Below are 14258 nucleotides of genomic sequence, written 5' to 3' on the forward strand. Positions count from 1 at the left end.
GCATTCTGTGTATCAGAAAAGTGCTTCCACATATGAGGAAATGTATATATGCTCGCAGATTAACTCTTAATTGTAGGTTGTTTTCTCAGGAGCCAATAAAAGACATCAGATCCAGGACATTTCAAAGCAAAAAAAAAACCAACTAATTAATATTCAACTCCAGCCCTTTGTTGCTTTGTACTTCACCGAGACTCAACCGACATTTCAAACGGAGTCTTTTCCTGGCCGCTTTCCTGCCTGGTGGGGTCTTCACAACAATGAAGTGTGATATTTGAAAAATAACAGATGCGCCACCGGTGAACTGCGATCCACCCGTCATCTGTAGTCGGCTGCCTTGTTTGGATCCCTCCTCCTCAGCCCACCTCTTCAAATCCATTGGCTGCCGGAGGAGAGGCGACAATGTTTAATGCACCATGCGGTGTCCAGAGTTCAGTCAGTGAGAGGAAGCGCTCATTGTACTCAGGGGCTGGGAGACGCCAGGAAACCACTTTACCGGCAGTTTTTCCTCCACGTCTAACTAGTGACATCTCCTTCATTTGTTGCGGGGAGCGACCTTGTTTTCTCCTGACAAGCAGCGGTCGATGCACTTTCAAGGACAAAACGCCACTCCGGGAAGAGGTCACGCCGCGCAGCTCTGGACATGAGATGACGCGCTGATTCTTCCCACCTCACTGGATATATATCCCTTCGGTGCATCCGGATTTGTTTTATTGAAAATAACGCCGCTGCTCACGGTGACTCACTGCGGGCGGAAGACGAGCCTCTGCATCCTAATCAAGACAGGACTTCAGCTCATTGACATTACAGTCATACTTTCTGTAGCGGTCTTTTTTTTCTTCTTCTTCTTCTACCATTTCCACCACTGCGCTGTTGCCAGCCGCTGAATCCGGGGCTCAGTTCTGACTGCACAGACGAAGATCCAAACTCAACAAACACCGGCAAATCTGGATTTCTTTCAACCTGTCGACTTATGCGACTTCACCTCCATGTAAGTTTCTTTTGTTTGCCAGATCCTTCGCCCCTTTTTGAGCTGCTTGACAGTCGTACATGCAACAGCTTTCACAGAACTGGGAGAGAAAATCATGAAGAGAGCGTCAGAGGGGAGAATTACACGGCTGTGCCGAGATGTTGGCAGCTCATTTCTGAATTTTTATAAATCTCATTTTAAATATCCGGATTATGCGGATTTGTTAATGCGTGTAAGAAGCTCATTTTATTCAGATATCCCCCACAATAGGCCATCATCAGTCACATATCTGCCATGTTGTTAAAGTTAACCTTTGTACATTTTAGCCCTGGTGTGTGGAAATATGGAGCTGCAGACTGCATTTTCTAAAAACAACAATTCAAACAGTAAATAAGACTGAAATGGGAAGAGTGCAGCGGGTAGGTACGGGCGTCTTCCCAAGGTTAAGTAATTGACAAGCATCCCCCATAATTGCTGAGATGAATTACACATGAGCCCTGTTTCATTTTGGCTCAGCGGTGGATCTGATATTCCTTCTGGCAGAGTGACAGGAAGTGTAGCTCCAAGTGTTTTCATACCTGCACAAATAACACGCACGTTTCTGTCTGTTATCTTTTCATAGGTGACATGAGTGGACACTCACAATGATTTTTCTGTTTGAGGAGCGGATGGAGATTATTGCCAAGATGAGATAGGCGCCCAGTCGAATATAAATTAGGCGTTCGGCATCACCGACTGCTGGAAGAGACACAGCGGGAGAAATCTATACGAGGCAAATGACAGCGTCACACACGATGAACAGAACTCTGCGTTTCAATCTTATTAATGGGAATACGGATTCCAAGCACAGTGTCAACAGGTCAACAAAAGCGTAACTACAACACACTTTGATCCAGTTTTTTTTTTTTTTTCCTACACAGTGGGGATGTATCTTTCTATTTTCTTTTTCCTCCTGCTATGGGCTCAAGCCCTGACGCTGAAAAACTTGAACTACTCTGTCCCAGAGGAACAGGGACCAGGAACTGTGATTGGGAACGTAGCCAAAGATGCCAGGATTGGACTGGAACAAAGTGGTCAAGGTGGGCAGGGCAAGAAAGCCAACTTCAGAGTACTGGAGAATTCAGCACCTCATCTCATTGATGTGGACCCCCAAAGCGGACTTCTCTACACCAAGCAGCGCATCGATAGAGAAACGTTATGTAAGAGAAACCCCAAGTGCCAGCTCTCCATGGAGGTTTTTGCCAACGACAAGGAGATCTGCATGATCAAGATCGATATCCAAGACATTAATGACAACTCTCCCGTCTTTCCGTCAGATCAGATTGATATCGATATTTCAGAAAATGCAGTTCCAGGCACACGCTTTCCATTGACCAGTGCCCATGACCCTGACGCAGGAGAGAACGGCCTAAAAACCTATCAAATAACACGCGACGATTACAATCTTTTCTCCTTGGAGGTGAAGTCCCGCGGGGATGGGACTAAATTCCCCGAATTGGTCATTCAAAGACCACTGGACCGAGAGGAAAGAAGCCATCACACTCTTATTTTGTCTGCCACCGATGGTGGTGAATATCCCCGGTCAGGAACCATGCAGATAAATGTGAAAGTCATTGATTCTAATGACAACAGCCCTGTCTTTGACCAGCCCTCGTATGTGGTGGAAATTCCAGAGAATTCTCCTCCTGGTAAAGTCCTAATTGATTTAAATGCCACTGACCCTGACGAAGGTAATAACGGACAAGTAGTCTATTCTTTTAGTGGCTATGCCCCTGAGAGAATCAGAGAGCTTTTCTCCATAGATTCAAGAACTGGGGTCATAAAGATTCAGGGTGAAATTGACTATGAAGAGAGCCCTGTTATAGAGATTGACGTCCAGGCAAAAGATCTGGGTCCCAATCCAATCCCAGGTCATTGTAAAGTCACCGTTAAAGTGCTTGACAGGAATGATAACTGGCCGTCGATAGGTTTTGTGTCTGTCAGACAGGGAGCCATCAGTGAAGCAGCACCTCCAGGCACTGTTATTGCTCTGGTCCGTGTCACTGACAAGGACTCTGGCAGGAACGGACAGCTTCAGTGCAGAGTGCTGGGTAATGTCCCTTTCAAACTTGAAGAGAACTATGATAACTTTTATACTGTGGTCACTGACAGACCGCTCGACAGAGAGGTTCAAGATGAGTACAATGTCACGATTGTGGCGAAAGACAACGGCACCCCTCCTCTGAACTCAACCAAGTCCTTCACTGTAAAGATTCTGGATGAGAATGACAACGCTCCTCGCTTCACCAAGTCTGTTTACCTTCTTCAAATTCCAGAAAACAACATCCCGGGGGAATATCTTGGTTCCGTGTTGGCCCACGATCCTGATCTTGGCCAGAACGGCACCGTGTTCTACAGCATAGTGAATTCTAACGTGAGCGGTGGCGACGTCAACACGTACGTAAATGTGAACGCTGCCAATGGAGCCATATATGCGGTGAGATCTTTCAACTACGAACAAATAAAGTACTTTGACTTTAAAGTTCTGGCGAGGGACGGAGGATCACCACACCTGGAAAACAATGCCACAGTACGGATCAGCGTTCTCGACGTGAACGACAATATTCCCGTCATCGTTCTGCCGCTGCTCCAGAACGACACCGCTGAAATCCATGTGCCACGCAATGTGGGTGTTGGCCACATCATCACCACGGTACGGGCTGTGGATAATGATTATGGGGAGAGTGGGAGACTCACCTATGAGATTTCGGATGGGAATGAGGAGCGTCTTTTTAATATTGATCCAATTACTGGGGAGGTGCGAACTGCCCATCCATTTTGGGAGAGCGTAAATCCCATAGTTGAGCTGATCATCCGCGTTTCCGACCACGGCAAGCCAACCCTCACTGCTGCTGCCAGGCTCATCATCAAAGCATCCAATGGCCATTCTGTTGATGAATTGTTACACGTGGATGACAATCATAACTGGGATATGTCCCTGCCGCTCATTGTGACTCTCAGTATAATATCCATCATGCTTCTGGCTGCCATGGTGACTATAGCGATTAAGTGTAAGCGAGAAAACAAGGAGATTCGAACATACAACTGTCGCATAGCTGAGTACTCGCACCCTCAACTTGGAAAAGGAAAGAAGAAGAAGATAAACAAGAACGATATCATGTTGGTGCAGAGCGAGGTGGAGGAGCGGGATGCCATGAATGTGATGAATGTGGTAAGCAGTCCTTCCTTGGCCACCTCTCCCATGTACTTTGACTACCAGACACGTCTGCCACTCAGCTCACCAAGATCAGAGGTCATGTATCTTAAGCCCACTGCCAATAACCTCAGCGTGCCCCAAGGCCACGTGGGATGCCACACCAGCTTCACAGGCCCAGTCACCAGCACCACAGACACACCTACTAACCGCATGTCCATCATCCAGGTAAGAGAAATTGCACTCTTCTAGTTCACTGCCTCCATTTCACTCCACAACCCTCTGAATTTCACATGCATCCCTCTTAAAAGCGGCTCCTTCCACCGTTAATATAATTACAGATAAATTGCTCCGGATGTCAGCGTGAAACCGGAGTAAGAAGTGCTATGTTGCATGCTGTGACTCCTCATGCATAATTAAGAAGTAGATAGTTAAGACTATAGGCCGTGATGTATGTGTTAACCATGACAGTAGACTATCAGCAGGGGGTCTCAGTCCACTGTGAGGATAAAGCTGTCTTTCTATCAGAATCGCTTGACTTTATATACAATCTAATATCATACTTTGTGGTTTAAGTGGAGACTAATTCCGGTGGTTAATCAGATTGCAGGTATTTTCACGGCTACTTTACTCGTCTTTGTCAGGAGTACTGAGAGTGTAAGCCTCTCAAGTGATAACTTCTATGTGTCTTTGGCTGTAAGCCCATTAAAAGTCTGTCGTGTCAGACAAGGATTATGGCCTGCTTAAAACAGTGGTATGTAACCCTTTGTGCGGCGTGCAGTAACCAACCACATGCTTGTTTAGCAGGGTGATTTTCCCGCCGTAAGACCTGGAGTATGAACTGATAGCCTTATCTTTTTTTTATTTATTCCCCTCACTACATCCTTCTGATTGACTGCTAGCATTATTCCGTCAGTTTGGCTGTCTGCTGTCCTTTCTCTCCCACTGTGTGAGTTGGACATGAACGTGACAAAGACTGTGATCAGATGTGACATGCTCCCACCGGGGAGGGAGGCCGATGTCTGCTCCCAATTGCAGGCTTAGCTGTCCCTATATAATAAGCCGGATACACAGGGCAAGGGTCAGCACCAGGACTAAGCGTTTACTCATCAAAGCGACACAGTAATTGTTAGCCAAACGTTTCTGACGTCTCATAAACTGCAATTATTTTCAGTGATTACACTCGAGCCCCTTCTCCTGTCAATATGTCAACGCGAACAGGAAACATATTTCCTTGTGTCTTGTTTACAAAGGGTCCCCAGGAAACATCAAGCAGGTTGGGTGCCGTGTTGTATTATTCAATAGAAACCCGTGTGCCTGGATATGGTCTGAGGCATTAAGTTTCTTCGGAAGCCGTGCAAAAGCATATCACTTTTCTTCCTCCCCGTTGCGTCGTACTTGTTTCTCCCTCCGTGTGGACAGTAAGTAACTTGAGTCAGAGGAGAGTGGCTCTGGGAAATATGTCAAGAAACAAAGGCAAACTTCTCCTTCCATCGATTCCAAGGCCGTTCAGCCCATCTGTCACTACAGTTGCCAAGGGAGGAGAGGCTAAATAGGAAATATAAATAAAGAGGACAGATATACCAGAATAAAGCAGTCAGTTTCACAAGGGCACCTTATTGCAGCAGTCTCCATGTGTATCAAGCTGGCCTGCTGTGACACAGTGAACGTCCCATGCTCTCTCCATGCTGCTGCTGGTCTCTAATGATGTTGTGCTGTGGCAGACAGGCTTGGATTTGGTCTCTCGATGGTAGAGAGTAATTTTAAGGACATATCAGCGGAACACTGCCGGCCTTACCGTTGTCACCAGCGCGTGAGGGCTTGGCCCGTTGGAGAGCTTCATTTCATTTGAAGGAAGAATTCCTGGGCTAAGGAGATGGATGATACGTAATGATGCCTAATTCCGCTTAAGGCGTTAAAGGGAATTACTTAAGATGGAATAAAGGTTAAAACCAATATGCTGGGAATTTCCTTAGCGCTCAAGGAGAGGATTTAAAAGACTCCCTGCAGAGAGTTGCAGACACCCACTCTTGATGAGCTGTTTATTGTGTTTGTCCAATTTGGTCTGTAATTTTATCAATAAACTGTATTTAAACATGGACATAGAAGCGTCCAGAACAGTATGAGAAAACTGCCATCTTATGCCTTTTATTGAATCAAATGGAAATTTAAAGAAAAAAGAAAACTAATAAAAATCCGATTTGTCGAGTTGAACTTATGTTTGAGTATATCTACACATGGTACTGCAGATAAAACAAAGACTTTCTTTCAGGAGTGGGTTCATTCCACTTTATTTGGTGTGTCTTTGTGTGTGGCGGTCCTGTTGACGCCTGGATGTGGATCTAGATATTATAGCACATATCAGAGTTTAGTACACTGAGAAGTTATTAATTTGATTGTATACCAAATAATAAGGAAAAACGCACAAGATACCAGTAAACGAAAGAACAAAGACACTTGCATCCCATTACTCTTCTTTTGTGTAACCCATTTTTCTGAAGCCCAGTTTACTCTTCTGAAATACTGGAGTCTGTTGTGGACATTTCCTGTTACTGTTAATAACGTTAACTACAGAAAAAAGATGGCGCACCTGCTTTTCCTGTCTGGAAATAACTGGAAATTGTTTTTATATTCAGATAACCAAATCACAGCTGAGGGTGGTGTTTTGTTCATTACCGCTCATTACTTTTTTATTTTGTTGTGCTGTTTGTTGTGTTCGGGTTTTTGGGGGCGTTTGTTTTAATGCATGTCAGTGTGGCTTATGAAGCCGGAGACGCTGTGCAACGCACAGAACAAAGTAGCGGCTCTATTTGCATCCTCCTCCATTAATAAATCACAATGTTTAACAAATTAGAGGGATGCAAAACGTGTCAGGATAATCATCAACATTTTCCTCCTTGATGAAAACGGAGGCAAGGCAATAACCATATTGTATAGCAGGAGTTTAAAACTTTATGAATGACTGATTCGAACTTTAAAGTGTAGTTTTGCTGTAGAGAAAGAATGGAACGCACAAATCTTTATAGAGTCATGTATCAGAAATGAATTCTTCATTATGGATACTTTGCTTTGCAGTGAATGGTTCATCAGTAATATTTGCATTGTTTATTACATTGTGTGCATCTCAAACAAAAGTTATTTTTTCTTTCCGAACGATTTTGCAAAAATTCTTCAGAGGAAACGTGGCATAACGGATGCATTGTTCCTCTAATACACTGGGCCAGCTGCTGCTGTTTTATGAGGACACATTGCTCTGTCAGTTCGGTGTAATTTCATTATTTTAAACAGACATCCTGACCTGAAAATCTTGGGGAACAAAGACGTTTTCTGTTTAGTCAGAGTGGAGATAGGGACAGGAAATGGAAACACGAGTTGACCTCCAAGATAGCCAGATTGGCCGGACACATTAATTAAATCATCGTGGTTGGAAATGAAGCAGCCAGTCGGAGATGACATGGACGTGATAATAAGAGTGAACAATGGTGCTTAGTTTTCGTGGTTGAGAGGAAGTCGACCCGGTAGTGGTATCCCTCCCCCCCTCCTAAATTCTTCTTTGGCCAAACAGAGAAGCTTGTGTAAGAAAGGTTCCAGTATGGTAGCTTTGGCCCTTCGGTCATGTGCTTGTAAATCACAAAATGAAGGAGGAGGAAAACTGCACTTTTTGTTAGTGTCTGAGAGTGTGCTGGATAAAAATGGATCTGCCTGCAGCTTATGCTAACAAGCCTTATACTTCACGAATATATACACAGGACAAGGATTTCTGAATAAAGTACTGTTTACTCTGTACTTTCTTTTGTAGAAATGTGCGTTGTTATATATAGTGAATAGTGGTTGCATCACCGACATCTTCCAGTACGGTCGATAAAGGTCGATAATAGCACAGTGTTAATGAGGAAAGAGGAAATTTGTTTGTGTCTGAGAGTGTATATACATAGTTTGGATTGTGTGGCCCTGCTGACGTCGCAAGTTACCCTTATAGTATCTGTTCAAAGCAAGTTCACGCCTACACACAATCCATCTGGGTGCTTTGTGCATGACTATTATGTTGGCCTCTGTTTCTATTATCATGTCATATGATTTTAAAGGACAAAAATAGAAAAAAAAAATGTATTCACTAGCTCTCTCTTTTTTTCTGAAGCCATTTACCTTGTTGGAGCTCCACATAGCGTACACATAGACAGTGGTCACAAAAGGAAGGCCACAACCTTCTGTGTGACTGAATCAGATGCATGAGGGGATGTGTACCTTTGTGTAGGAGCACATGCATTCATACATGAATGAAACTCCCAGCCGTGTTCTAAAGCACCAGCATTGCTCCTCTCAGATTGGAATGGGCTTCCCTGTAGAGGCCGCCTACCCCCTGAGGGGTCTTAGATCCCTCTCTGGTTCATACGGCTTAACTTTTCTGGCAGCAGGGTGCTGGTGCCGAAGCAATAGAACAGTATAGATCAGAATACCCTTTCTGTAACATACACTGAGAAGCAGACCCAGGCAGCTACATAAGGCGCACATGCCAGTGCGATTCATTCTTTCAAATGGCTGCGGCGGAGTCTTTGAGCTGTAAATCAAACACCCTCAAAGTCAAACAAAGTGGATCTTGTGCTGCTGTGTCCTGGCTCCCATCCAACTTGAGAGAGCTTTTATTTTTGCCATCGCTTCCCTCACTTTGCCCCCTAGGTATGTTCTATAGAGACAACATGCAGCTCGGAGAATGAATTATGTGAATGTCTCCTCACCTTCTCTCTCATTAAGGATGAGAAATGATGCATTCGCTGCGAGGTGCGACTCTGGTCTTTGTCTTAATCATGAACATCTTAGGCACTGGATAATTGATACAGTGAATGGTTATACTCTTGAAACCTTTGTGGGGAGGGGAGAAGAAAAAAGAAAAAGACTCCACAATGAAAAAAAAAAAAAAATCAACTTTCCCCACTGTTGATGTTGACAAGTGCCTTTGACAATTCTTTTGATAATTGCATTATGCATTTGACACAGCCAGACCTAAACTTCACAGCCGTCTACTCCCCGAGCAAATCTGTAGCACCGTTTGAAATTTGACTCCTGCGTCTACAGCTTTTGTGTGTGACTGAAGGGAATTGACAGCCACTGTGTGTTTTCAGTTGTAGTTATATGGTTGTGACAACAGAGGAGTCCACTCTCTCAGAAGTTATTGTCAAAATAAATGGCTTCTTTGTAGTGGGAGAACAGGTTTTGTTGTCTCACCATTTTGATTTTGTCTTTTGTGCGGGGGCAGTGGAGATGCGCGCGCTAATGGTTTATGAAAACCGTATATGGCTCTGGTTTCATCTATTTTCATGTCGTCTCTGGGCAGCACTAAATAGGAGGCTTCATGTTTTCATCTTTAAGACATTGTTCATTGAGCTTCTTTAATTTTCGCGTTCATTTCTTGGGTTTTTTTCACCTCCCAATTTCGTACTGAATTATGCGTCGGCTTGCTTAATTTCTCGTGTGAATCCTTCTGCAAGTGCTCGTGCTTCATCAGCCTCAACTTTCTTTGGTGGCTTCTCTTTTCTTTCCCAGTGCACTTGTCAACCCGGATAAGCTGTGCAATTGCTCATGTTACTGACGATCCAAGCCAAATTCATAATGATGAGATTATCTTGTCAACAGTACAGAGTGTGTATGTCTGCCATATTGATCTGCACGGCCTTAATAAATGAAGTACCACGATTGGAAGCATTGGCTCAGTGATAACTCCGAGCAGATCTGGCTATTTATAAACTCAGAACAGTCTTTGGATGATGAATGGGACTTATGCTGCCCCGCGCATCTCCCCACTCTTCTTCATATTCACGGTGTGAAATGTGTCCTCTTTGAGGTCACGCTGACATACTGAGCCAATGCACTCCTCAGTGTCGAGACATGGGAGCTGCTGGGAGAAGCGCAATCCAGTCGGGGGAGGGAGTGAGAGGAGGAAAGAATCTCCTTAGAATGAGGCCGCACTTGTATGTGTCGGCAAATGAGCGCAGCTTCAAGCAGGGGGGGTTATCTGTGAATTTCAAGAGAAGGTCAGCACGGTGTCGAGCCTGAGATTATGTGTGATTGTTTCTTCTGAGGGCTTGCTGATTAATGCTGAAGCCAGAGTGACAGATCCTTAATACACCGCGGATACGCTTAAAAAGACTGAGAGAGACTGACCTCGCCCGGCTACAGAGCTTCATCCTGACGCCCCTCCCTTTAAACAGGTGAAAAGAACAAGCACGCTCGACGCAACTTGCTTTCCAATCATGTCCCACTGTTACTGCTGCCGCATGGCCCATCGCCACTGACCCGATGCATATTGATAGGTCACCTTGAGCCCGGGCAAGATGTAGTCCATCTGCTTTTCTGCTGTGAAAGAGCAAAAAAAAAAACAGAAAACCGCAGGTGGGTGATGCGCGTGCTGCTGAGCGCATGTACTGTATGTGAATTTAAATCTGGCATGCATTTGTTTATATTTATATGGAGCAGTGCTTCTGGGCTCAGGGGGGATTTGTGCAATACTTTGATCTCAGAATGTATCATTCTCCCTAATTTAGAATGTAATTATTTTGGTTAACAATGTTAATTCATAGTATTTCCTGTAATAATTCCGTTATCGCCACACAAGTAACAATAAAATGAATAAGGAAGTTTGGGCTTAAATTTGGGTATTTATTCCAAAACCTCAGTAAATATTTGCTATGCAATGGCATCACCTTGACAGAGGAGATTTACTGAAGGTTTGCATGTACTAAAACGGGTGCAAACCTGTTTGCACACACTTCTTGTACAAAGCAATTTATCAGGACTGAACAAAATGATTTGCAAGGGAGCAAAACTGCAAACCCCACTTTGTACTTTTGATGTAATGTATATGCAATTTGCGCATTTATTTATTTTTTCATGTCACTGAAGTGGTTCATCCTCTCGTGACTCAGGTGCAGTGCTTCATGGTGCTTCACTGTGCGTAGTGAAGCACCATATTTGTGTCCGTGCCTGTAAATAAATGACTTCTTTCGTCATAAAATTAAAAACAATTCAGCTGTCCTGTGGAGTTATACAGCATTCCAGTGTAAAACCTTGCTGTCAGACACTCAGAGCTTCTTATTTATGATGGTACTATGTGTTTTACTTCTGATATTTTCATGACTCGAGCACTGCTTAGCAACAAAGCTGTTTTAGCGCTAGAATCACAAGGTCCAAAGTATGAAAACATACCACATTAAAGAGCAATTACAATTCCTAACGTCTGCCTATGTCATTGTTGTGCTGAAGTGATGAAGTTGCGAAACACTCTTATTAATCCAAACTCATAAGCAGACCCATTTTCCCGAGACCATCTTCTGGAATGTGTCTACACAAAACTTCTTCTTGTGTTAAGGGAAAACAACATTGCCATTTTGGAAAGCATTTTAAAATGCTGTGTAAGTGGTCTTTGTGTGTGTTATTAAATATATTCACCAAAAGCCTCGCTTGTCTTTTGCTCCTGGGGCTAAACTGCCATAGATGTGGCTTGTGTTTACTGTATAAATGCTCAGACTTGTTCCAACTCTCACAAGGCACTGTTTACTTTCAGTTGTCATTAGAGACGGCAACAAAGAATGAATTATGGGTTATTTTTGCCTGTATTAACATTTTAGATAATTGATGAATCAACATCTTCAGTTAAAATTTTATATATATATATATATATATATTTTTTTTTTTTTTTTTTTTTTATTTATTTTATTTTCAGCACAACATTGACTGAGTGCTCCCCTCATTTTGCACTCTTGAGTATTGATGGCTGTCCATGCATATGTGATTTCCGCACAAGATGGGTTCCAATTTCATTTTATGTTCAGGTGTAATTTTATTTTCATCTCTTCTTTACTGCCATATGCAGAATCTACCACCTCGTTTTTCCTCTCCTACATCCTCGGCTACTACAATTTATGTTAATGGCTGAAGAATAAAAAGTATGCACTCACTCTGTCACATCTTAGTTTATTCATGTGCTTTTGTAGAGGCAGATACTTATTGCTTTTAGATCAGAAGACATTTTTAGCTTCTCACATTGGTTGGTAAAATCTAACTTTTTGAGGACTTTGTTGCAGTGGAAGTGAAAGTGGAAATGTTTCACAGTATTAATTTGCTGTCATAATTCAAAGTTATAATTTTCACTGCAGTTGCGCGTCTATGTATTATTCCATAACCAGAATTCATGCCAATGTGCTCTCACTCTGCATTGTCTAGTGCCCTATGAGGGGCTTCTGCACACTGTGCAGCACATTAAGAAAGAATGGTGGGGTCAGGGTTAAGACCTGGGGTGGCATTCCTCGATTTCTTATGTTACCATTTGATGCCGCTTACTACGTATATGTAGTACCTTGCAGCTCCTGGTCGCATAAGGCGCTACATATGCTAAGTAACATGTTTGAAGTAACAACGAGAGAGACAAAAGACAGATATACTAGGAGCCAAAATGACCTTCCTTCGCAGGGCATCTAGAAGAGAGAGCCAGAGGAGGTTAGTCAGCCTCAGGAGATTCACTAGAAATGCCAGGCGCTTTTATTGTGTTAACTAATTAACTGTAAAAATAATAAATTGATAATAATAAATTCAAAGTAATAAGAAATAGTAATAATCAAGAAGAGTTTTTGTAGTCGTTTTTTGTAATTATCTTTAATAATACAGTGATTATTGGTTATTCTAGATGAAAGGCATCATCATGATAACAACGTGAAATTAAATATGTTACCGCCACATAACTGTAGCCACAGGGCTAAATTTGTTTAAGCCATGCAATGCAATGTGATTATTCCCTGAAAATGTTGTTGTTGTTATCATTTTTTGTAATAATAATAATCATAAGAATAATCATAATAATAATAATAATTATTATTATTATTACTATTATACTGTATATTTCTTAAGTACAATATTATATCTGTTACTGAAGCTTAACGTTTAGAAATCTCTTCATTTTGCATTTACATACTGTTTTATCAATGCAGTATTTGCAGTACAACAATTCATAGTCAAACTGTGAGGTCGAGTTTATGTTAACACTGTGAATTATATTCCATAGTCAATTGTAATGTCCACAAAATTGAAATGACCCTGGATTTTTTTGTGTGGATTTGTTGCTCGGCTTCGCCTGCCTGCTCATGCTGTCTGTCCCTAGTGACATTTAAAGATAATACATTGACTTGTCGCACTCAATTTGACTTTTCCTCCCAGAACATGTGTGTGAAATCGTGATGGTCATGGATGTTTCCATTTCACGAGCTGGGAGCTTAAAATAATCTTCACTGGAGGGTACGCCAGTCACAAATTTAGACAGTGTTGTGTATATAGATGCCGGGAAAAATTACTCAGTAATGTAACCAGCTCAATATTAAATGCCAAATTACACACATCAGGCTGCTATGTATGCTATTTTCCATCAATGTTTTTTTTTGTTTTTCACAATGATAAGGCTTCTGGGACATTTTGCCCATGTCGGATTAGGTTAAGCCCATCATTAGATTTAGCATGCTTCATAAAATATACACACGTTGGTATCAAGTGACTGGCCAGGGTTTGAGGGCGAGTCAAAAAAGTCAAAAAGAATTGGTAAAAATAAATGCTGCCCTGCTTTCGAAATAACTTGCAGCATTCAAACGATGCAAACGCTTGACTGCACATGCCGTGAATTACCTTGTGGAGAAATAGGACAAAGTGTGAGATGCGAAAGTGCCTTTCATATGTCTCACAATTATCTGAGTTGTGCTTACGCTAAAAAGATCTCTGCTATGAGTCACATGAATCAAAGAGTCTGTGACGATGGGATGAAAAGGGCTTTGATCCTTTTTCCATTTTCACCAGCATGGTATACACGTGTTTTCTCTTATTTTAATGCAGTTAGATATGAAATAAAAAAAATTGCTGGGCACTACAAAAAGGCCGACGGGGAAATGGAAACAATGGTTTTCTGTTTAGTTTCCCTAATTTAAAAAATGATTTGTTTAGAAATATTAAACATAAATCGCTTTAAATTGTGCGCTTTTATGATCATAAATAATGCAATAAGGGTTTTTTATATATATAAATAATACAGCCTGATGTCAATATAAGGTCCATCCACTTGGATCA

At 42.3% G+C, this 14258-nt stretch overlaps 1 protein-coding gene across 4 annotated transcripts in view; it reads left to right on the forward strand.

The window, feature by feature from the left end:
* Window positions 1-378: 378 nt before the first annotated feature.
* The window catches only part of pcdh17 (protocadherin 17), a 46770-nt gene continuing 32890 nt past the window's right edge, over window positions 379-14258 (forward strand). The window contains exons 1-2 of one of the 4 annotated variants that reach the window (XM_053864556.1): window positions 379-988; window positions 1590-4178. In XM_053864556.1, coding sequence (XP_053720531.1) covers window positions 1893-4178 — 2286 coding nt within the window. In that variant the 5' untranslated portion in view covers window positions 379-988; window positions 1590-1892. Of the gene's footprint in view, window positions 989-1589; window positions 4389-14258 lie in introns of all 4 variants that reach the window. The other 3 variants (XM_053864555.1, XM_053864554.1, XM_053864553.1) reach the window with 3 other exon arrangements.

This window comes from Synchiropus splendidus, chromosome 5 (assembly GCF_027744825.2).
Source record: "Synchiropus splendidus isolate RoL2022-P1 chromosome 5, RoL_Sspl_1.0, whole genome shotgun sequence".
In the NCBI taxonomy this organism is placed as follows: Eukaryota; Metazoa; Chordata; class Actinopteri; order Syngnathiformes; family Callionymidae; genus Synchiropus; species Synchiropus splendidus.